The 22,966-nt window shown below is 43.7% G+C and overlaps 1 protein-coding gene and 1 pseudogene across 1 annotated transcript in view; both read right to left on the bottom strand.

Moving 5' to 3' along the window:
- LOC147378883 (collagen alpha-4(VI) chain-like) overlaps positions 1-22,966 on the bottom strand; it is a 150,107-nt gene that overhangs the window by 46,062 nt on the left and 81,079 nt on the right. Inside the window, 8 exon segments of the mRNA XM_086401555.1 lie at positions 602-637; positions 755-808; positions 6,800-6,865; positions 7,210-7,272; positions 10,357-10,410; positions 15,741-15,785; positions 18,291-18,317; positions 19,383-19,454. Of these exon segments, the coding sequence (XP_086257681.1) occupies positions 602-637; positions 755-808; positions 6,800-6,865; positions 7,210-7,272; positions 10,357-10,410; positions 15,741-15,785; positions 18,291-18,317; positions 19,383-19,454 (417 nt within the window).
- On the bottom strand, positions 11,545-14,646 carry LOC147378884 (ubiquitin carboxyl-terminal hydrolase 46 pseudogene; annotated as a pseudogene).

Raw genomic sequence — 22,966 nt, 5'->3', positions numbered from 1 at the left:
TTGGTACAAAAATTTCCAAGAGTAACCTTATCTTTGGATTTGAATCCAAAGCTATGTGGCCTCTGACAACAACTTCACTTTGCTAAACTGATATTTCCTCTCTTAGCCATAAAAAGTAACTAATGATGCTCATAACTTCTGGGGCTGCAGAAAGGTTTACATGAGGCCATATAAACGAAGGTCTAGTGCAGTGAGTGTTACTAGATAAACGCTCAGTAAAATCACAGAGATATCCCATTCCACCTGCAAATCATGCCATTCCTTCTTTGGAAATAGCAAAATCTCAGTCTTTTACCATTGTTTAGTAACTATGAGATCCCCTTATGCACCCACTGAAAGTCCTGCTTCTTTAAATGGAAAAATCATTACTTCAGAGGTAAAAGCAGCTCTCTGAGGTATTAGCTTATTTTCCATCTAAATGAAATAGCAGGTTGGAGAGGCAGCAGAGAACCATATAAACTTTCCTTTCTTCTTGGAAACTTCCCAAGGCTGATACAGCCTCCAACAACCCAACCAACATTCCCCTTGGCCTCAGAGAGGACTTAGATGACATAGCCATTTATGTGGAACAAAAAAGCAACTCTCCCCAGCAAGCACCGACCTTCAGCCCTCGCAGGCCTCGTCTTCCTCTTGAACCCTAAGGACGGAAGGGAAGCAGAGACTTTACAGAAGGAAACAAGCCAGTTTTCACCCCAGCCTACCTTTCTCCTCCACAAAAGCAGATGAAATGCACCCCACAAGCAGCCACACCTACCTGAGGGCCAACATTCCCTATTTCCCCCGGAGGTCCATCAATATTGGAACTTCCCTGGAAAGCAAGAGGTAAAGGGAATCGGTTTAGATGTCTCTAGACGTGGGCTGTCCTATACAGAATCCAATAACTAGCCCAATGTGGCTGAAAGTGAAAATCACTCAGTTATGTCCAACTCTTTGCAACCCCATGGACTATAGAGTCCACAGAATTCTCGAGGCCAAAATACTGGAGTGGGTAGCCTTTCCCTCCTCTAAGGGATCTTCCCAACCCAGGGATCGAACCCAGGTCTCCCACATTGCAGGCAGATTCTTTACCAACTGAGCCACCAGGGAAGCCCAAGAATACTGGAGTGGGTAACTATCCCTTCTCCAGTGGATCTTCCTGACCTAGGAATCGAACCGGGGTCTCTTGCATTGCAGGCAAATTCTTTACCAACTGAGCTATGAGGGAGTCCCTCAGTAAGAATACGTAAATTGGGAAAGCATATGAAAGACAGAAATGAAAACATTTTATGCAAAGCTGTTCTTCCAACTGTTATTTATAAAAGATGAGATCCTAAAACAATTTACATATTCCACAGTATGAGGGAAGTGTTATTTATGTTATGGTAGAAATGCTTATGAAATTATGTTTATCAGGAGTTTGTAAGGTAGAAAAAAATGTGCTATCATGTTGTTCTTTTCAAGTATGCTAAATTTTATGAAAAAATAATTTACTCCAAATATGGAGAAAGACAAAATGATGATTCCTCACTTTTTATATTGTTTTAGGGCATTTTTTAATAAGCTCATGGAATCCTCATCTGACTTTCTCACGGGGAGGAATTCTGCCATCAACAAAAGTTCACCAGACTGATGGCTTTCTCGGTTACTGAAACTACTGATTTTTTTCTCTACATTTTACTTTCCTGAATTTCAAAGTATCTCTAGTAAGTGTTACTTTTATAACGAGAATTTTTTAAATAATAAAGTAGGTCGTATGAGGGAAAAGCCTTTACTAAAGCACTCTCACAATTGCTCTAGATATAATATTCTTTCTTAAACTATCATTTTCTCATTTCAATATAATTTTTTTTGCAGCCAGCATAGTAAACGAATTATCTGGGCAGATGCTAGAACCATTGGATAAACAATTGTACAGAAAGAAGAAACACACAGTCTCAGAGTATCACTTCCCAGACTAGTTAATCTTGGAAAGAGGGAAAAGCATGTTCACACTGGATAAATCTGGTGAACATTATCTTAATTAAGTGACAAAATCAATGTACCAATAATGAGACAGCCGGTAAAGAATCCACCTGTAATGCGAGAGACACCGGTTCAATTCCTAGGTCGGGAAGATCTCCTGGAGGAGGGCACAGTAACCCACTCCAGTATTCTTGCCTGGAGAATTCCATGGACAGAGGAGCCTGCTGGGCTATAGTCTATGGGGTTGCAAAGAATCAGACACGACTGAGTGACTAAGCACAGCAATGAGATAAATGACAGTGTCTCTTCTACTGACAAAGAAGGATTCAGGATTAATTAATCTCCTTCCAAAAACGTTTAGCCTGGCGGGCTACAGTCCATGGGGTCATAAAGAGCTGGACAGGACTGAGAACACACACACATTCATAAGAAAACAATTAGGAAAATCCTTATTGAGGGATATTTAGCAAAATAACTGGTCTGGAATGTCAATGTCGTGTAAATAGGCAAATAACTGGGAAACAGTTGTGATTAAGATACCTCAGAGCCAAGACAGCTGAATGCACCATACAATGCTTGGCTGGGTCCCAAACAACAATAAAAACGGCCATAAGGGCATTCTTGGGACAAGTATGGAAATCTGAACAGAGACTATATATTAGAAAATAATTTTGCACCCATATAGACATTTTTTAATGACTCTAAACAGTCATCACAGTGGTGACTCTACTGTGCTTATATAGGAGAACATCCTTGCTCTTGAAAGATACATGCTGAATATTCAGAAGCAAAATGTCACACTTCCAATTGATCCTCAAATGACTCAGCAGAATATACACATATATTATCTATGTATTTGTACAGAGAGACATTAAGCAAATATGGCTCAATAATAGCAATGGGTGTTCACTATGCTATTCTTGAAACTACAACCTTTCTCTGTAGTTTTAAATTTTTTCAAAATAAAAAAATTTGGGAAAAAATTAATGCAAGTTCATCACAGACTATTTCAACAATTCAGAGAATAAAATTAAGAAAAAGAACTGTATAGCTGTTGGGTGTTTATCCTTCTAGGATAAATAGATGTAGATATATTCTATCAATCTGGACACTTTGTTGAATACAGAGTTTTGTAATCTGTTTTTTTCACTTGAGTATTATACTATGGATGTTTTCCTCATTACGAAATAGTCTTCTAAACTATTTTTCACAGCTTAATAATAGCCTAACATGTGAAGGGCCCCACTGTTTATATGAACAACTTGTCACTGGACTTTCAAGCATCGAAGTGATTAAACATCTCTACATTGCACATCCTTGGAGCTAAATCTTGGAGTTGGCCCATCATAAGCTTCTGGATAAATTTCTAGAATTGTGAGGACTGGGTCCAAGTACGCACACACCTTAAGCCACAGCAGACACAGATGTGGCTCCACAATGCTCTCTCAAGCCTTTCTTCTTGCTAAGAAAACCTCAGCTTCGTTTGCTGCAACAACACACCAGGCTCCAAGGGACCAACTTAAGATGGGTCTAAACCGATCTTCACGATCTCACGTCCTCTGGCAGAGACTTGCTTTCTCTGGCTCTCTTAAAACGGGGTGAGGGCAGGTGGTCAATGAGCTATATGGGTCAAATGAGCTATAAAGAGAATATTGCTGGGTGTACTTTGGTGAGGAAAAGCCCCTTTCCTTCTGGCATCTTATGGGCATCTTATGCAAAGGTGAAGACGAAATGCTTTATAGTGTCAAGCCCAAGAGCCACACTGAGGATGGCACTGTGGAAAGAGTCCCTGGTTCCCTGAGGACACCTCTGGGCTTTGATGACATCATTGAGCTGGTGTAACAGACCTGGAGTCACCTACCCCTGGACTATCAAACACATTTATTAGCTAAACACTGCCAGTCAGGCTTTCTGTCACTTGCATATTTAAAAAAAAAAAAAAAAAAAACATGAAAAACAGCAGTCCTGATGGATGGGTGTTATCTGATTGCCTTTCAGAAAAGTCGTATTGGTTTTTGTTTTCCCCAGAAATGTGAAGCCATTACCGGTTTCCCCTTCCTTCCCCAAACACTAGGCATACGGTAGAGTTTCTCTTTCCAGATTACCTTGAATCTGCACTTCATATCAACTCAGAACTAACACCAAGGAAAGAGTGCTCTCTAGAGGGCTCTCTTCTCATAGCACTTCACAGGCTACAACGTCAGCTCAGTTCAGTTCACTAGCTCAGTCGTGTCCTCTTTTCAGCCCCATGGAATGCTGCATGCCAGGCCTCCCTGTCCATCACCAACTCCTGAAATTTGCTCAAACTCATGTCCATCGAGTCAGTGATGCCATCCCACCATCTCATCCTCTGTCATCCCCTTCTCCTCCCAGCTTCAATCATTCCCAGCATCAGGGTCTTTTCCAAGGAGCCAGTTCACATCAGGTGGCCAAAGTATAGGAGTTTCAGCTTCAGCATCAGTCCTTCCAATGAATATTCAGGACTGATTTCCTTTAGGATGGACTGGTTGGATCTCCTTGCAGTCCAAGGGACTCTCAAGAGTCTTCTCCAACATCACAGTTCAAAAGCTTCGGCACTCAGCTTTCTTTATAGTCCAACTCTCACATCCAAACATGACCACTAGAAAAACCATACCTTTGACTAGATGGACCTTTGGTGATAAAGTAATGTCTCTGCTTTTTAATATGCTGTCTAGGTTGGTCGTAACTTTCCTTCCAAGGGGCAACCATCTTTTAATTTCATGGCTGCAGTCACCATCTGCAGTGATTCTGAAGCCCAAGAAAATAAAGTCTGTCACTGTTTCCATTGTTTCCCCATCTATTTGCCACGAAGTGATGGGACCAGATGCCATGATCTTAGTTTTCTGAATGTTGAGCGTTAAGCCAGCTTTTTCACTCTCCTCTTTCACTTTCATCAAGAGGCTTTTTAGTTCCTCTTCACTTTCTGCCATAAGGGTGGTGTCATCTGCATATCTGAGGTTATTGATATTTCTCCCGGCAATCTTGATTCCAGCTTGTTCTTCCTCCAGCCTGGCATTCACATGATGTGCTCTGCATAGAAGTTAAATAAGCAGGGTGACAATATACAGCCTTTACACACTCCTTTCCCAATTTGGAACCAGTCTGTTGTTTCATGTCTGGTTCTAACTGTTGCTTCTTGACCTGCTTACAGATTTCTCAGGAGGCAGGTCAGACGGTCTGGTATTCCCATCACCTGAAGAATTTTCCACAGTTTGTTGTGATCCATGCTGTCAGAGGCTTTAGCATAGTCAATGAAGCAGAAGTAGATATTTTTCTGGAATTCTCTTGCTTTTTCGATGTCCAGCGTATGTTGGCAATTTGATCTCTGGTTCCTCTGACTTTTCTAAATCCAGCTTGAACATCTGGAAGTTCGTGGTTCACATACTGTTGAAGCCTGGCTTGGAGAATTTTGAGCCACCAGCTAGCTGCCTGCTTACCTAGCTCTAGGAGTGACTTCTATTATCCGAATCTATTCAAAGAATATGTAGTTAAGATCCTTCTTTGAGCTCTGCATAGTAAAAAGCATAGGGAACCTAGATGCAGCACGTTAGAGCACTGCATCGGTTGCAGCTCTTGTTTGCACACACAGTTTGGGGATCTGGTGTTCAAGGTTAATAACCCTCAGCTAAAGTCAGCCACGGAGGCCTCTGAAAGCTGGGAGCAGGAGGCCCTCTGCCTGGCTGTGGTGCTGTGATAGACACACACTAGACGGTTTGTACAGGGGCCTGACTTCCTTCTGAGCAGTGAAACAGGAGCAAACCACAGTTTCTATGGATCAGGTCCTTTCACCCACTGACTCCTGGAAATTTGGAAATGATTTCTCTAATAGTCCAACCTTGCCCATGAGGAAACCTCACGGAAACTGGGGCCCACGCGGGTTAAGAGTTGTTTCCCTTCGCTCAACACCATAGCTGGTAGAGTGGCTGGCTATTCACAGGGCTTCTGATCTCCACTCACCAAAGAACATCCTCCCAGCTGGTCCAAAATGACTGCAGTTGACAGGAGCACGAGACGTTCTTGCAGCAAGTCGTGACAGTTTTCTCACATAGCTACATAATAACGATCTTGTTACAAGCTGGATTTTCTTCAGTACCTGGATGTGTATCAAAGGGTTGTGAACCAGTCATATTCCGGGGGGAGACCCACAGCCGTAAGGTTTTGTCAAAGGATGCAAACTGGAGTTCAAATAATAGTGGATCCTCTGTAGTTATATAAGCATTTGCTACGCAGACTTCATTCCTGGAAACTCGGAATGATGAATTGTGAGGATTGGGTTATTTTCATCTTTTTCCAAGTCATGCCTTTTAATGTCTGGGACATGAAAATCTAAAATTAGCTTCCAACAAATTTAGTTGCTTCTGTGATGACTCCTGTCAGGATACTTCTAGTATTTAGAAGCAGACAAGGACCTTATCTTTAAAAATGACTGGTACCTGATACAAATCAATTAACACAAGCAGTAACAGAAAGCAAGCCAGCAGTGTAAAACCCTGAGCATTGTTCAAATTATAAAACTGGAGAATTTTAAAACTGGAAAGATCTTAGGCATCCTTGAGTCTAATGGTTTCATTTTGGAGATGAAGAAACCAAGGACCAGAAATGTAAATAACTTATATTATTAATACTGTGTTAGATAAGATTGGTTAAAAAAAAAAAAAAAAAAACCTAAGAGGCAAGGATATAGGTGGGAGTTCCCGTCTCTGTGGATAATGGAGTCCTACGGGTTTGGTCTCTGGTTTTCTACGTTGATCCAGCCTGAATGCCCAAGTCTTCTGCAGCAGCTAGCATCTGTTCCCATGGGTACCAGTATCCCCAGGCAAACACGAGACTGGCTTACCTGGCGTCCACGCCTTCCTTTTTCTCCCTCAGGGCCTTGGATGGGACTATCAATTCCAGGATCCCCCTGAGAAAATGAAAGTTTCTTAACTCAACTGGACGGGAAAGGCAGGAAAAGAAAGTACAGGAAGAAAGATTGGGGGGGAAAAAGGTACCAAAGTGGTATCTTTTCATTGTCTGGATCTGCTCAATCATCCCAAATACCCAGTGCAACTAAAATTCCAAGCTCTTTAAGAACCCAGATGTTCTGTAAGATGGGTTTTCTCTCAAATCTCTTATTTGTTGCAATACTTAGATAGGCTGAACAGATGCCTCATTAATGAGTAATTCATTGTTCTCTGCTGTTGTGCTCAAGAAAACAGTTCACAGTCCCTGGATGAACGCAGCAGAAATGCCTCAACCACCACTCACATGATCTCCCCTTAGCCCAGGCTCTCCACGCTCTCCACGTTGTCCGGGTGGTCCCATCAAGCCCTTAAATCACATTAAAAGACAAGTGTCACTTTTTAAAATCACCTATTGCCTAAAGGGAGAGGAGAAGGGAGACTTAAATTAAAAGAGCAACTTAGGACTTGAACCTTAAAGCATTCGCTGGCAAAGAGGTGAGAAGGAGACACAGAAAAAAAAACATACTTTCATTGGAAATCTGTGAGACACCTGGCCCTAATGTATATTACCTCATTCAACACTGAAAACTCAAGAATTAACCCATTTGTGTATGGGGAATGTGGACCTCATCTCCCCACCTCCAAATCCCTGGATCTTTCCACAGCTTCCTGATGCTCCTTCGTACACACACATGTAAGAAAAAGAAGAAGGCTTTCTTCATCACAGATGTGCACAGCATTAGCAGAGCAAGTGATCTCATGGAAAAAAAAAAAAAAGGAGGACAAAGAGACAAAAAATGCTTCCAGAGCTCCTAACTGCTGTCGATGGGGAACCAGAGAGGGAGACCCACTTGCTATGAGACTATGACACGATAAGCAAATGGTTGTGTCTCTTAAAATCTGCCGTTAGCGGTACCATCTCTGTGTCCCAGTTCCTACAGAGCCACAGAGTTGGAGAGCCGCTCCACTGCAGGGACCTTCCACAGAGGGTGTTACTTACAGTGATGGACAGGGAGGCCTGGAGTGCTGCAGTCCGTGGGGTCACTAAGAGTCAGACACGACTGAGCGACTGAACTGAGCTGAACTGATGGAGGGTACACACACTCTGAGAATAGTGATGTGTGGCAACCCCTCTGAGATCTGGGTCTCAGACACACAGGAAACAGATATTCTCTGGGCTCTACAAGAAGCCCCCTCCTCAACTCGTCCCTGGCCTGATATAGTGATAAGAAGGAATTCATGACTTCAAATTCCCATCCTGCTGATTAATTTACTAGCAAGGCAAATTTATTTGACTTCTCTAAGACAATCTTTTCTCTTGTAAAAATGATACACCTATCTTATTAGGGCTGTTACAGGGAGTCAATAGAATAATAAATTAAAATGTGAAGTATAAAATCTGGTGTATGGTTCCTATTTTGTTTTGCCCAACATCTAGCTCCTCCTTTTGCTGACCCAAATACTGGCTTCCAGAGTAATCCTCCACATCGATGGCTTTGAACATGTTCTTCCTTGCCTATAAACCTTCCTGCTGAAAGTTTCTAGGCCAGCTGAAACTTAGCCTGGAACACCCTGTGTGTGCCTCTCATAGAGGTCAGAGTGCAGACTGTCTTGACTTCCTGCTTTCCCTGGAATGCCTGAGTTCTGCCTGCCCTCGGCACATTCTCAAAGGCCCACAGGACATCAGTAGGGAGGTCTGGTCTCTTCCCCTTCCTCCTTGCTCGCCATCGGGTTTTGCTAATCCTTTAAATTGTCTCCCATCTTTACTTCCTCAGTGAAGGCTTCCTGACTGCACAGGTTGGATCAGATGCCCCTGAAATTTACCTCCTCTTCATACACTTATCTCCGCAGTAATCTTACATCTATTTCCATGATTGTTTCATTCATGTCTGTCTTTCCACATAAAGGCCAGTTCTGAGACACAGAACTCACACCTGAATTACAACAGATGCTCAGGTAATATTTATGATTGATTGGATGAAGAAGGCCACTCTCTTTTAGACTCCTCTCCAAGTCAGTGTGTGCTCCCATTCTTCTTCATCTGCACCTTTCTTACAGATTTTATTTTATCCTATCTTGTGTTAGAGTTCTTCCTCTACAAATCCAATCTCCTGCACCAGTTACCCAGCTCTTTGTTGGTCATAACCATGACTTGTTTACCTTTGAACCGTCTCTGTATCTACCAAAATGCCCTGCAGATAGGAAGCACTTGAAGGGCATTTACTGAGTTGAACAAGATTTGGTAGAAACTGAAGGCTCTCCAGTCTTGGAAGAAGTGTGGTATGCCCCACCTTCTCTGCAATTTTGGTCTACAAACTACAGGTTGGAAATTGAACCTCAGTAAAAAGCCATGCCTTGTAACTCCCCATTTTACTTATCAGGAAACCAATTCATTATTCTAATTCTATGAGGGGTACAAAGAAATAAATAAATTTCACCCCCTTTATCCAATCAGCAGAAGCTGATTATGGTGCTGTGCCCTTCAGGCTGGATTCCATAACTGACTAGTGATGTCTGCCAAAGGCACAGGAAGGGAGAGTGGCGATACTTACATCGGGTATCTGCCTTCCCTTACACAGAGAGGTAACTTCAAGCAGATCGTGCAAACAGTGCTCAAGGGAAGGACGAAGAGAAGGGGGAGACCACCAGACTGACAGGGCCAAGGAGGGCATCACAGGGAGAAAGAAAGAAGATGGAAACTGAAGAAAAGTGATATTCAAATAAGCACTGAAGATGGAAGCAGGGAGGAGACGGCGGAGGAAGAGAGTGGGAGCTTGGGGTTAGCACAATGCAAACTGGTATACGCAGGATAAACAACAAAGTCCTGCAGGATTGTGCAGAGAACACTATGTGTGATAAACCAGAATGGAAAAAATATGAAAAGGAATAAATACATGCGTATAACTGAAGCACTCTGCCGTACAGCAGAAATTATTACAACTTTGCAAATCAATTATACTTCAATAAAGCTTGTAAAAATCTTTTTAAAAGATGGAGGCAGGGAAAGGGCATTCAAGGAGGGGTGCTTGGCGCAGGCTGAGACACAGAGGCAGGGACACAGAAGGAACCTTCAAGAGAGAGTAGGAAGTACAATCCGTCTGGGAAAGACAGGTTCTTGGCCGAGATTACAGAAGGGTGTGGTTGAAAGGCCTTGGATGCGAGATGACATCCCTGGTGACAGGGAGCTACAGCCAGCTGGTGAGACAGGTAATGACGTATGTAATAAACCACGAAAGGTAGGCAACTTGGATTACCTATTCCTCTCACTATCAGCAGAGCCAGGCCTTCAGTAAAGATTCCAAACACTCATCTAATGTCTATTGCCCTTAACTCCCAGTCTAGTATAAAGTCACTAGATGATTCTTTCCCAGAGCTTAAAAATGAGCTGTCAAGGTGAGTTTACGCAGCAGGAATATGAAAAATAGGAGAGAAGGGTATCCTCACACCTTACCCTATTTCCTCGATTCCCTTTTTCTCCTGGTGACCCTGGGACTCCACGATCACCCTAGGAAAAGAAAAAGAAACATACAAAGAATCCTCATTACATTAGTCACACCGGAAACTTTTTCACATGCTTCGACATTCTAGCCAAGAGCAGGAAGTTCTAAATCTGACTCTACGACAGACGAAATATCCTGAAAAATTATACCTTACCTACATCTATGAGCTGATAAAGGAAAAGAGAAATCCTTGGAGTTCCTAATAAAAAGAAAGCAGGAATCTAGGGGAGCAATAGCCACTGGCTTCCCTAAGGACTTCTGATCATTCTGCAAGTATGTGGTGTGAAAACTACATTTATTTTAACGCGCTTCCAGGAGGTAGAGCCACAAGTGCATGGCAGAAGCACTCCACTCAGGCTTCAGCGACTTCTTGCAGACAAAGTTCCATCAAAAATGAGTTTCAGTCAAAAGTCACAACACACGTGAGGAAGAAACCAGCAGAACCAACAGACAACAAATCAGGCTTCGAATGACTATAGATAATCAGAATTACCATAAGTATCTTTAATACATTTAACTAACCAAAAAGAAAGAGTAAAACAGCCACTATATTTTTTTATTTTTAAAAATGATCAAGCAGATTTGAGAGAAAAATCAAACAGAACTTCTTGAAGTGGAAATCAGAATAACCAAAATTAAAAATCCAATTGGCAGGTTAAACTGTATGCTAAACACAAATTACCAAAGGATTGGTGAGCTAGGAACTGAAGAAATTATTCAGATTCCGGCACAGCAAGACAACGAAATAGAAAATATAAAAGATAGACCACGCTATTGAAGATAAAATGGGAAGGTCCACAAATTTTCAATTAGACTTCCAGAAGGAGATCACAGAGAAAATGGGAAAAATAACAACTTCAAAATGATAATCTGCTAAGGCTTTTCCAAAACTTAAAGTGAAAGTGAAGTCACTCAGTCGTGTCTGACTCTTTGCGACCCCGTGGACTGTAGCCCACCAGGCTCCTCCATCCATGGGATTCTCCAGGCAAGAGTGCTGGAGTGGGGTGCCATTGCCTTCTCCAGGGGATCTTGGAGATTGAACCCAGGTCTCCCACATTGCAGGCAGACGCTTTACCCTCTAAGCCACCAGAGAGGTCTCCAAAACTTAAGAGAAGGTACAAATGCTCAGATTCAGAAGCCTAATAAGTCCCAAACAGGATAAGGGAAAAGTAACCCACACCTGGACTGGTCACACGAAGCTGCAGAAACTGGAAACAAACGGAAATCTGGGAAGCAGCCGGTATTTTTTAAAGGTTGCTGACAAAGGAACAACCATTATTTGATGGTTAACTTTTTTTTCCCCCACAAGGACCCTTTTAATAAAAGGTACCAATACTCAAATGATTTAATAAATACATATAAGACAAAAGTGAAAAAGGTAAAATAACTATGGTGAGATAAGGTTCATCCAAAAAAACACTCCGTCTTGTCAAGCACCTTGGGAATCTGAGCCAAGGAGACACTGCCATTTTGGTCACCTTTCCACCCAGCCATGGACACTCCCTTTAACCCACCTGTATCCCCAGCTAACTCCAGTATCTCCTCTAGGGAAGGTTCCATGTTAGTCCTGGGCCTTGCTGGGGCCTCGCACACCGACCGAAATGCTAACAGGGGAACAGGTGTGCAATGCGACTCCTGCGAGGAAAGGTATCGCCTGGCTAAGGAGAACTGGGCCGGAGGCAGTCTCCATGGGGTCTGTGCCCTGCCACCACCGACTGTGAAACACCAGCAGGATTGGAAAGATCCCTTGGAGAGCTTAGCGGCATCAGATAAAGGAGAGATACAACTCACGGACAGAAGACAAGCAGCACTGAAAACAGAGCATAGAGCCCTTTCCCTGAAACTAGGTTTTGATAGCAAGACAAAAAAAGCCACTTTCCACTGTACATAAAAGCTTCCCCCACTCAGCTTTGGCTGCCCTGAGTTCCACATCTCCTCAGTCCCTGGGATTCTAACAGCCAGTAGGCACAGCCCAGGGCAGCCACTAGACACCCTCAACAGCTTCTCTTCTCCAAGTTCCACCTGGAGGATGAATTCAGTTTCAAGGTTCCTTTTAAACCTTTTCACTCATGCAAACTTAAAGCTATAGTTTCAGCTCTTAAAAGGTGGGCATCCACCCCATTATTCTGTCCTTCTGTTGGAAAAGAGGCAGAGAAGCTAAAAATGGGGAGCAGTCTTTCCAAAGATGGAAAGTTAAAGGAATGCATTGAAATGAGAAGTCATTTAGGAAGTCATTTAGGAAGATTACTTCCCTGGTGTCTCAGATGGTAAAGCCTCTGTCTACAATGAGGGAGACCCGGGTTCGATCCCTGTGTTGGGAAGATCCCCTGGAGAAGGAAATGGCAACTCCCTCCAGTATTTTGGCCTGGAAAATCCCATGGACAGAGGAGCCTGGTGGGCTACAGTCCATGGGGTCGTAAAGAGTCAGACACAACTAAGTGACTTCACTTTCTTTCACTTTCTTTAGGAAGATTAGTAAAGACCCCAAATAGACTGTCCATGTTTATAATAAATGTCATTCTAATTCAGCCAGACGGAGCCATAACATGTTGTTGTTCAGTGGTTCAGTTGTGTCCAGCTTTTTGCGATTTCAAGGACTGTAGCATGCCAGGCTTCCCTGTCCTTCACCAACTCCCAGAGTTGGCTCAAACTCATGTCCACTGAGTTGGTGATGCTATCCAACCATCTCATCCTGTCACCCCCTTCTCCTCCTGCCCTCAGTCTTTCCCAGCATCAGGGTCTTTTCCAGTGAGTCAGCTCTTCATATCAGGTAGCCAAAGCATTCAGCTTCAGCTTAAGCATCAGTCCTTACAATGAATGTGTGCTCAGTCACTCGGTCCTTTGTCTGAGTCTTTGCAACCCCATGAACTGTAGCCCGCTAGGTTCCTCTGTCCATGGGATTTTTCAGGCAAGAATATTCCAATGAATATTCAGGGTTGATTTCCTTTAGGATTTGGAAAGGAGATCTGGTTAGATCTCCTCGTAGTCCAAGGGACTGTCAAGAGTCTTCTCTAACACCACAGTTCAAAAGTATCAATTCTTTGGTGATCAGCTTTCTTTAGAGTCCCACTCTCACATCCATACATGACCACTGGAAAAGCCATAGCTTTGACTAGATTAGAGCAGTATCATCTGCATATCTGAGGTTGTTAATATTTCTCCCAGCAATCGTGATTTCAATCCTGAAGTTAGCAAATGTCATTCATCTAAACCTTACTACAATCTGACTGCAGTTGACGTTACCTCAGACTAACTTAAACCCACGAGTAGGGGTGCATGTAGGAAAATGAAGGGGAGCTGGGGGAAGGGGGAGGAGTCACACAGCCAGACCCCTGAGACATGGAGTACACTGCTGGTGGGTCTCTGGCGGGGATGGGTGTCTGCAGAGAAACGTCTGCAGCTCAGAGTGCTTTGAACAGTTCCCCCCATTCAAATGAGTCCCACAGTCCTTTAAGTTATTATCTTGATGGACAGAATAAAATATATCCAGATTCTGAATTTTTTTTTTATATCTGAAGTCAGGCCATAGAATTCTTCAGTAGCTTGGGCATCCATTTTCTCTACCACGTCATCAGCAAACAAAAGCCAGAAGCCATGACTTTTCACCACAGTAAAATGGACATAGAGCCATGATTAGGAGCACTGCCCCAGTGGACCGCCACCACAGCCAGAAGGTACATGCAGTCCAGATGCACCACATCACTGCAGGCGTTGGAGAGCTGCAGTTCCAGCAGGAAGACCACCTGGTAAGATCATTTGGTGTACGTGGAGCTGCTCCCTGTACTTGTACCACTCAACATGCAAGGCCAAAATCATGGGCGGCTTTCTGACGCTCATCCTTTGCTGGGCCTCTGCTGCCACCTGTTTCACGACAATATTCCTGTCTTCTCCATAATGTTTCTGTGTTGCTGAAGTCTCTTAGACAGGGAGCAATAGATACATTCTGCTCCACATTGACACAAAGGTCAAGAAAATCTTCATCTTTTGCTACAGACAGTTTCACAGCTCAAGCATCAAGTTTCATGGGTGAGTGTTCCCTGAGAAATCTCATGGACACAAGTGATCCTGGTTTATCACTCTCTGCAGTTCCTTCACACTGCCATTTTTTAATCTCCCATTTAGTTTCTTCTCTTCCTGCGGGATGTCCGCGTTCAGCAAATAATTTAAACATTCATGAGCATCCTGCTGCATGTAGTTGTCTAAGAGATCGCTTTCGTGTCTCAGCCTCGAAACGCACTTCTTTGGTGGGGTCACACTAACCTTCTTCAGGGTGGCAATGCTATGGAAACAGTCTCCCAGACAGGTCAACAAGTTTTCCTCCTTTCTGGGTTAGGCCTTGTGTGCCAGGACATTCTCCTAGAACCTCTGGCAGGAGTTCAAGGCCGCAGCATGGAACCACAGCAGCATGTGTTTCTGAAGTTGACCAGTTCAAAGCATTGTTCATTGATTGGAAACTGCACTGAATCAATGTCTTTTTCCAGAGTAGAGGCATTGGGTGCCCTTTGAGGCACCACTGAAAATATTTGAGAGTGAGGAACACAGGTGTCCTTCTCTGTCAAATCATCACAGAATACTGCAACCATATTATAGGTGGAGGCAATGTTTCAAACAGCCATTAGTCTAAAGGTTGCATTGATCTCACACCACCGTCTTTATAAGGTGAAAACAGGACTGGCCATGGTGGGGTGTTCAAGGGGAGGCCAGGTGTGGTGGTCCTGGCGGTGGGGAGGTGAGCTGGGGTTAAGCTTTCAGCTTGATGGATAACCTCTAAACAGCAAAAGCAAAGGAGAGAAGACAATAGAAGCCCAGGAGAATACAAAATCACATTTCCAAAGTCCGAGAGAAAATAGTTTACCGAAGAACAATCTTTCAAGTACAAGTGTGAAATCATGAGTTTTTTTTTTCCAGATAAAAAACAACCAAGGGAGTTTACAACCGTTGTTAAAGAAAAACTCTAAAAGTTGTACCTTAGGCAAAAGAAGCACCATCTTTCCATGTTCTTTTGAAGGTATCAGTGATAGCAACAGAAATGAGGGTAAAGCCAGATAAGGATCAACCAGATAAAACCATAATTATGACAAAGTCTCATTTAGCAGAAATTAACAAAATAAAAAGACAGAAATAAAATACTGGACATTATGTGAAATGGGAGTTAAGTCTCTAAGACCCTTGTGTTTTGAAGATAATAGCAAATATATAAGCTAACTTTCAACATTGTTAAGCATGCGTCTTTACTTACACTTCCAGACCAATCGTGGCAACCATAGAGACTATTAATGCCACACCAGTGGGGGCAGAGAGGGGCTGGGGACACAGAATGAGAGACTTTGTGTACCTGGTCTCCGTGCAAGCCATCAACACCCTCCTCACCAGGGTTGCCCTGCGGTGCAAAGGAAGATGAGAACGTTAGGCAAAGAGGACCAGGGTTGTTCTGATGCTAATTTCTTTGCTAATATTGTTCTCAGTTGGTACAAGAATCTAGACCTCCAAAAAAAACATTTATATACTGCATTCATGTATTGCTATTGCTAAGTCACTTCAGTCATGTCCGACTCTGTGTGACCTCATAGACAGCAGCCCACCAGGCTTCCCCATCCCTGGTATTCTCCAAGCAAGAACACTGGAGTGGGTTGCCATTTCCTTCTCCAATGCATGGCAGCATTAAAAAGGAGTAATTATTTTCTTCCTGAGGTGGATAGTAGCTCTATATACTGTTTTTCCTGACAGCTCAGCTGTTAAAGAAAAGGAACTCAGATTTTGAATGGACAGAAAGACTTCCTTTTAAGTTTTTACACTGAAACAAGTACTGTAACTCCTTCACAAGACTGAATGAAACATTCCTCACAGGTTGTCTACATGCTAACATTGGTCCTTTTGCCATTGGGTTTCTTTTTTTTTTTTTCATAGTTTTACATTCTTTTATTCTGAAGCTAAGGCACACAAAGAGTCCCTTGGACTGCAAGGAGATCCAACCAGTCCATTCTGAAGGAGATCAGCCCTGGGATTTCTTTGGAAGGAATGATGCTAAAGCTGAGACTCCAGTACTTTGGCCACCTCATGGAAAGAGATGACTCATTGGAAAAGACTCTGATGCTGGGAGGGATTGGGGGCAGGAGGAGAAGGGGACGACAGAGGATGAGATGGCTGGATGGCATCACTGACTTGATGGACACGAGTCTGAGTGAACTCCGGGAGTTGGTGATGGACAGGGAGGCCTGGCGTGCTGCGATTCATGGGGTAGCAGAGTCAGACACGACTGAGCGACTGAACTGAACTGAAGGCACACAAAAGCATCTGAGAATATGCCACTATTTTTTTAGTTTAAAAAGACTGGCAAATATCCCTGAATTAATCTGCATAATGGAAACTTGGATGATTCCAGAAGAAGTAGGAATTAAATGAGTGTGTATACATATGTATGCAGTTTGAAAGACTTAAAAAAAAAAAAAAAAACTTCTTTAGAAAAGAACTGAAACACGGGGGCTAACTCGTGATGAAAGTAAAAACCGGCAGCTGTATTGTGATGGTTCATCAAGCATTCCATCACTTTCAAATTATGGATCCTTCATTTTGCCAAGTATCTCAGTGAATGAAGTTGCTCAGTCGTGTCCGACTCTTTGCAACCCCATGGACTGTAGCCTACCTGGCTCCTCCATCCTTGGGGTTTTCCAGGCAAGAGTACTGGGGTGGGTTGCCATTTCCTTCTCCAGAGGATCTTCCCAACCCAGGGATTGAACCCGGGTCTCCTGCATTGTAGGCAGACACTTTACCATCTAAGCCACCAGGGAAACTCTTTTGAAGAAAATAGTTTATAAAGCATCTTTTGAAGAAAAATATTTGAAGTTCTGCAAGCAGAATAATGAAGAAGGCAATGGCACCCCACTCCAGTACTCTTGCCTGGAAAATCCCGTGGACGGAGGAGCCTGATAGGCTGCAGTCCATGGGGTCACTAAGAGTCGGACAAGACTCAGTGACTTCACTTCACTTTTCACTTTCATGCATTGGAGAAGGAAATGGCAACCCACTCCAGTGTTCTTGCCTGGAAAATCCCAGGGACGGCGGAGCCTGGTGGGCTGCTGTCTATGGGGTCGCACAGAGTCGGACACGACTGAAGCGACTTAGCAGCAGCAGCAGCAGCAGCAAGCAGAATAAGATGCATGTCACATATGTGGGATGGTTGGTTGATTTACTCCTACTGGCCACACAAGGAAATCAAGTTTCAGGCATTTTTTTTAGCAAACATATGGCTGAGTTAGAGAATGAATATGAGCACACGAAACTGCTGGGCTAAAATTACATGCTGTGTTGGGCACAGGCTATAGGGGTGGGTCAGTGGTACCAGGAGACCTGATACCTATCAGCCATTGTTTGACTTTTCACCACTTTGTAACCATTCCCAAGGGTAATGTGGGGAACAGAGGAGGAACCTAATAAATTTTTCTGAATGAATGGACAAGCAAATGGATACTTTGCTTCTGAATACACAGCCATTCCCTACTATGCCAGCTCCTTTGCAGCTGTGTGCTAGCATCTCTCTCCTACTTGACACCGAGCTTGACCATGCCTTGAATTCAGGACCAACTCTTCCAAATAAACATGACAAACAGATGGCTCAATTTTTACAGAATTAGCAAGGCTTAAAAGTTATACAGATCCAGGCCGTGAGCCTGAAATACATGCCTTACAATTAGCCATTCATTAGCGTGGCAGTTTGGCCATTAATGGCATCTGACATATCCCCCCCCTTTTTTTTTTTTTGACATATTCCCTTTTCTGAAAGTTTTAAGTCCCACCTCACTCAAGGAAGGAAAAACAAGTGAATTCATTATCATGTTTCCCAAAGAGTCAGTTCTCCAGTTTTAAAAGAGTAAGGAAGGTCACTCACTTTTTCTCCTGAAAATCCTCTTGCTCCCTAAAGTTAAGAAGAAATAAAAATGACTGAGATTGAATGAGGCTTTTAAACTATTGTTTCACTTAGAGAACCATATGTCCCTAATTTCAAGAAAATGTAATTTTTTAGATCAAAATGAAGGTTCCTCCTCCAGTAACCATAATGGACATTGCAGCCTTCTGATCACTACCACTTCCCTGCACCTGTGATGTGAAGAAAATTGCATCTTGCCACTCCTCACACAGTAAGGGCTGAGCTGGAAACAGTAGTGACCTTCCACTTATAACAGTCACACTTTGTTGCACAAAATTGAGAATACACTGAATAACAAGCATGAGAAGGCTTCCAGGAACAACAGCATAAATTCATTGAAAGAGAAACATTAGAATATGCAGAATATGGTCATTGTGATCAGAAGAACTCTATAGGACTCTGAAGTTGCAGACAAGACTTTCTAGCCTTACTGAAGAAGACTGTCTAATCCTGGAAAGTTAGGAAACATTTAAGGCAATGATGCCCCACCCATCAGCCTTTAATGTTTTAAGGGTCTCAAGCCCCGCCTCCAGCTGCCAGTTCTGTGACTCATCTCCTGAGGGTTCTTTCCTGGAGCCAGAGCGGGTCCACACACAAGGCGGTCCAGAAGTACTGGGGAATTAATGCCCCTTGAGAGCAACCCTCAGCTAATGCCTGATAGCATTTGGGTACATGAATACCCCACCCCCTCACCCTGGAGTGGGATAACACTGAAGTGCACATTTGCTCCACGCCGGCTCCCATGGTTCCCCAGCAGAATTAAGCTCCGTCCACCCACAGTGGTTACTGAACAAGGCAGCCTTTTGAGGCCACCTTCCCTTCCATCTCACTTCTCCGCATCTCATACTCCACTACCAGTGTTTACTTTGGTTCCCTCCCAACAAACTATTTACACTGGATTCCTTTTCTCAGGCTCTACTTCTACTTCTAGGAAACCCTCCCTGTGAGAAGAGTGAAAACATCACAGCTATGTTGAAGAATTAAGATTTTCCTTAAACTCAAGGGATAAAACAGAGACAAGGAAAGAATGCCGCAGCTCAAGGTCACACTCACCTTGGCACCTCGTGTACCCCAGCAACCTTCCTCACCTCGGGGTCCAGAAAGGCCTCGGGGGCCTCTTTCTCCCTGTGGAATAATGACACACATAGAGACAATCCAGCAGCTATCTCAACCACCACCCAATCGGCTCCAGCTAGCGGTAACGGCCATCCGAGTGACTAAAATACAACACGATCCTTACAAGTCCTTTCACATCCTCAAAGACCCAATCGGATCACCTGCAAGGCAATCAGAATGTTCATCCAGCAACTGCCCACACTGATGACTCCAAATTATCTAGATTTTTAATCCGTTCAGTCAAGCCACTTTGGGAAAACTTAAGCACTCAAACAAAACAGAAGGTGTGTTTGAACATTTCCTCCAGGCAGCCAAAACTGGATGAACGTTTCCTTGTGCTCCACAGAGAATAAACCACACTGTTTAACTCTCTCATCTTGGTGAAATCCCGCTCACCCCTAAGGTGTAAACCATGTATCACCTCTCCTCCTGAGAAGCTGTTTCTGCTATACTGTGTCACTATCTGTTTTCCGTGTTATATTCCTGCTGTAATATGAGTTCTTAGAGACAAGGACAACGTCTCATTTCTTTGTCTCTGGGTTTCCAGCCATAAGCATACTGCCTGGCACACAGTATCGTCCAATCAAGACTTGAAGAATGACTTTCTGAATCCTACCAACTAATATGACCTCTTGATCTAATACTGGAGGCAAAGGGGGATGGTAACTATCATGCCTTTTGCCGAACTGATTCAAGGTAAAGTAAAAAGTAGTGTATATCCCATGAGACTTTCATCAAAAGAAGGTCTGCAAATATGAACAGCTGCTGCTGCTAAGTCGCTTCAGTCGTGTCCGAGTCTGTGCGACCCCGTAGAAAGCAGCCTACCATGCTCCTCCGTCCTTGGGATTCTCCAGGCAAGAATGCTGGAGTGGGTTGCCATTTCCTTTTCCAATGCATGAAAGTGAAAAGTGAAAGTGAAGTAGCTCAGTCATGTCTGACTCTTCGTGACCCCATGGACTGCAGCCCATGAGGCTCCTCCATCCGTGGGATTTTCCAGGCAAGAGTACTGGAGTGGGTTGCCATTGCCTTCTCCGTATGAACAGCTAACTTTGACTTAATGAGGCCAGATAACTTCCCTACAAACACTGCCCAGACAGTAGAAGGGAACATGGGAACATGAGAGGTACTCTGGGTCTGAAATGAAAGGACCTGGGTTTGGACCCTAGTGTAATAGAGAAGGAACCTGGTATTCTGTTACCAGTACAGGGCTTTCCAGGTGGCACTAGTGGTAAAGAGCCTACCTGCCAATTCAGGAGGCAGGAGAGATGCAGGTTCTTCCCCGGGTCTGCAAGATCCCCTGGAAGAGGGAGAGGCAGCCCACTTATCATTCTTGCCTGGAGACTCCCATGGGCAGAGGAGCCCAGTGGGTGGGCTACAGTCCATAAAGCTGCAAAGAGTCAGGCCTGAATGAAGTGGCTTAACACACACCCCCATACACACAAGTAAATCACTAAAGGATGTCGCCTATAAATTGGGCATAGCGGCCTCTCTCAGGGAACGCTACCTTCCCATGCCTGTGTGTGCATGCTCAGTCGCGTCTGACTCTGCAATCCCATGGACTGTACCCCGCCAGGCTCCTCTGTCCATGGGATTTCCCAGGCAAGAATACTGGAGTGGGCTTGCCATCTCCTCCTCCAGGGGTCTTCCCAACCCAGGGATCTAACCCAGGTCTCCTGTGTCTCCTGCACAAACCACAAGTGTCAGATTTTTTTTCCCCTTCTCTCTACAAAACTAAAAGGAGGTTTCTTTTAAATCCTGTGCTGTCATGATGATTCCTGGTTCCGCCTAAACTTTTCTCAAACCTTTAGCTAACGAATGCGTTTTTCTTATGGAAATGTTCTTCTTAAGCTATGTTAATGAACTATGTATTTGCCTTGGAATCTGCTTTTCTTCAAGTAGGCTCTGCCTAAGACCCAAAGCTTGAAAGGATAATGTCTCAACAAACCAGTACATCTTACTCATGGAAATGTTCTCTTCAGTTCAGTTCAGTTCAGTTCAGTTCAGTCACTCAGTCGTGTCCGATCCTTTGAGACCCCATGAATCGCAGCACTCCAGGCCTCCCTGTCCATCACCAACACCCAGAGTTCACTCAGACTCATGTCCATCGAGTCAGTGATGCCATCCAGCCATCTCATCCTCTGTCATCCCCTTCTCCTCCTGCCCCCAATCCCTCCCAGCATCACAGTCTTTTCCAATGAGTCAACTCTTCCCATGAGGTAGCCAAAGTACTGGAGTTTCAGCTTTAGCATCATTCCCTCCAAAGAAATCCCAGGACTGATCTCCTTCAGAATGGACTGGTTGGATCTCCTTGCAGTCCAAGGGACTCTCAAGAGTCTTCTCCAACACCACACTTCAAAAGCATCAATTCTTCGGCGCTCAGCTTTCTTCACAGTCCAACTCTCACATCCATACATGACCACAGGAAAAACCATAGCCTTGACTAGACGAACCTTTGTTGGCAAAGTAATGTCTCTGCTTTTGAGTATGCTATCTAGGTTGGTCATAACTCTCCTTCCAAGGAGTAAGTGTCTTTTAATTTCATGGCTGCAGTCACCATCTGCAGTGATTTTGGAGCCCAGAAAAATAAAGTCTGACACTGTTGACACTGTTTCCACTGTTTCCCCATCTATTTCCCATGAAGTGATGGGACCAGATGCCATGATCTTCATTTTCTGAATGTTGAGCTTTAAGCCAACTTTTTCACTCTCCACTTTCACTTTCATCAAGAGGCTTTGTAGTTCCTCTTCACTTTCTGCCATAAGGGTGGTGTCATCTGCATATCTGAGGTTATTGATATTTCTCCCGGAAATCTTGATTCCAGCTTGTGTTTCTTCTAGTCCAGCGTTTCTCATGATGTACTCTGCATATAAGTTAAATAAAGCAGGGTGACAATATACAACCTTGACGTACTCCTTTTCCTATTTGGAACCAGTTTGTTGTTCCATGTCCAGTTCTAACTGTTGCTTCCTGACCTGCATACACATTTCTCAAGAGGCAGGTCAGGTGGTCTGGTATTCCCATCTCTTTCAGAATTTTCCACAGTTTATTGTGATCCACACGGTCAAAGGCTTTGGCATAGTCAATAAAGCAGAAATAAATGTTTTTCTGGAACTCTCTTGCTTTTCCGATGATCCAGCGGATGTTGGCAATTTGATTTCTGGTTCCTCTGCCTTTTCTAAAACCAGCTTGAACATCAGGAAGTTCACGGTTCACGTATTGCTGAAGCCTGGCTTGGAGAATTTTGAGCATTACTTTACTAGCATGTGAGATGAGTGCAATAGTGCAGTAGTTTGAGCATTCTTTGGCATTGCCTTTATTTAGGATTGGAATGAAAACTGACCTTTGCTCATTAGGACCAGGAACTGCTGTCCTTGCATGACTCCACCCCTTCCCCCATTATCCTCTATGCACAACTTAAGGTATAAAAACTACTTTGGAAAATAAAGTGCGGGCCTTGTTCACTGAAACTTGGTCTCCCCATGTCGCGCGCTCTCTGAAATTCTGGCTGAGTCTCCATCTGG

Source organism: Bos grunniens, chromosome 1 (assembly GCF_055505025.1).
Source record: "Bos grunniens cultivar Pamir isolate PY7600 chromosome 1, Bosgru_T2T1.0, whole genome shotgun sequence".
Lineage (NCBI taxonomy): Eukaryota > Metazoa > Chordata > Mammalia > Artiodactyla > Bovidae > Bos > Bos grunniens.
The sequence above is the reverse complement of the archived record's forward strand: the minus strand, read 5'-3'. Positions and strand labels throughout refer to the sequence as shown.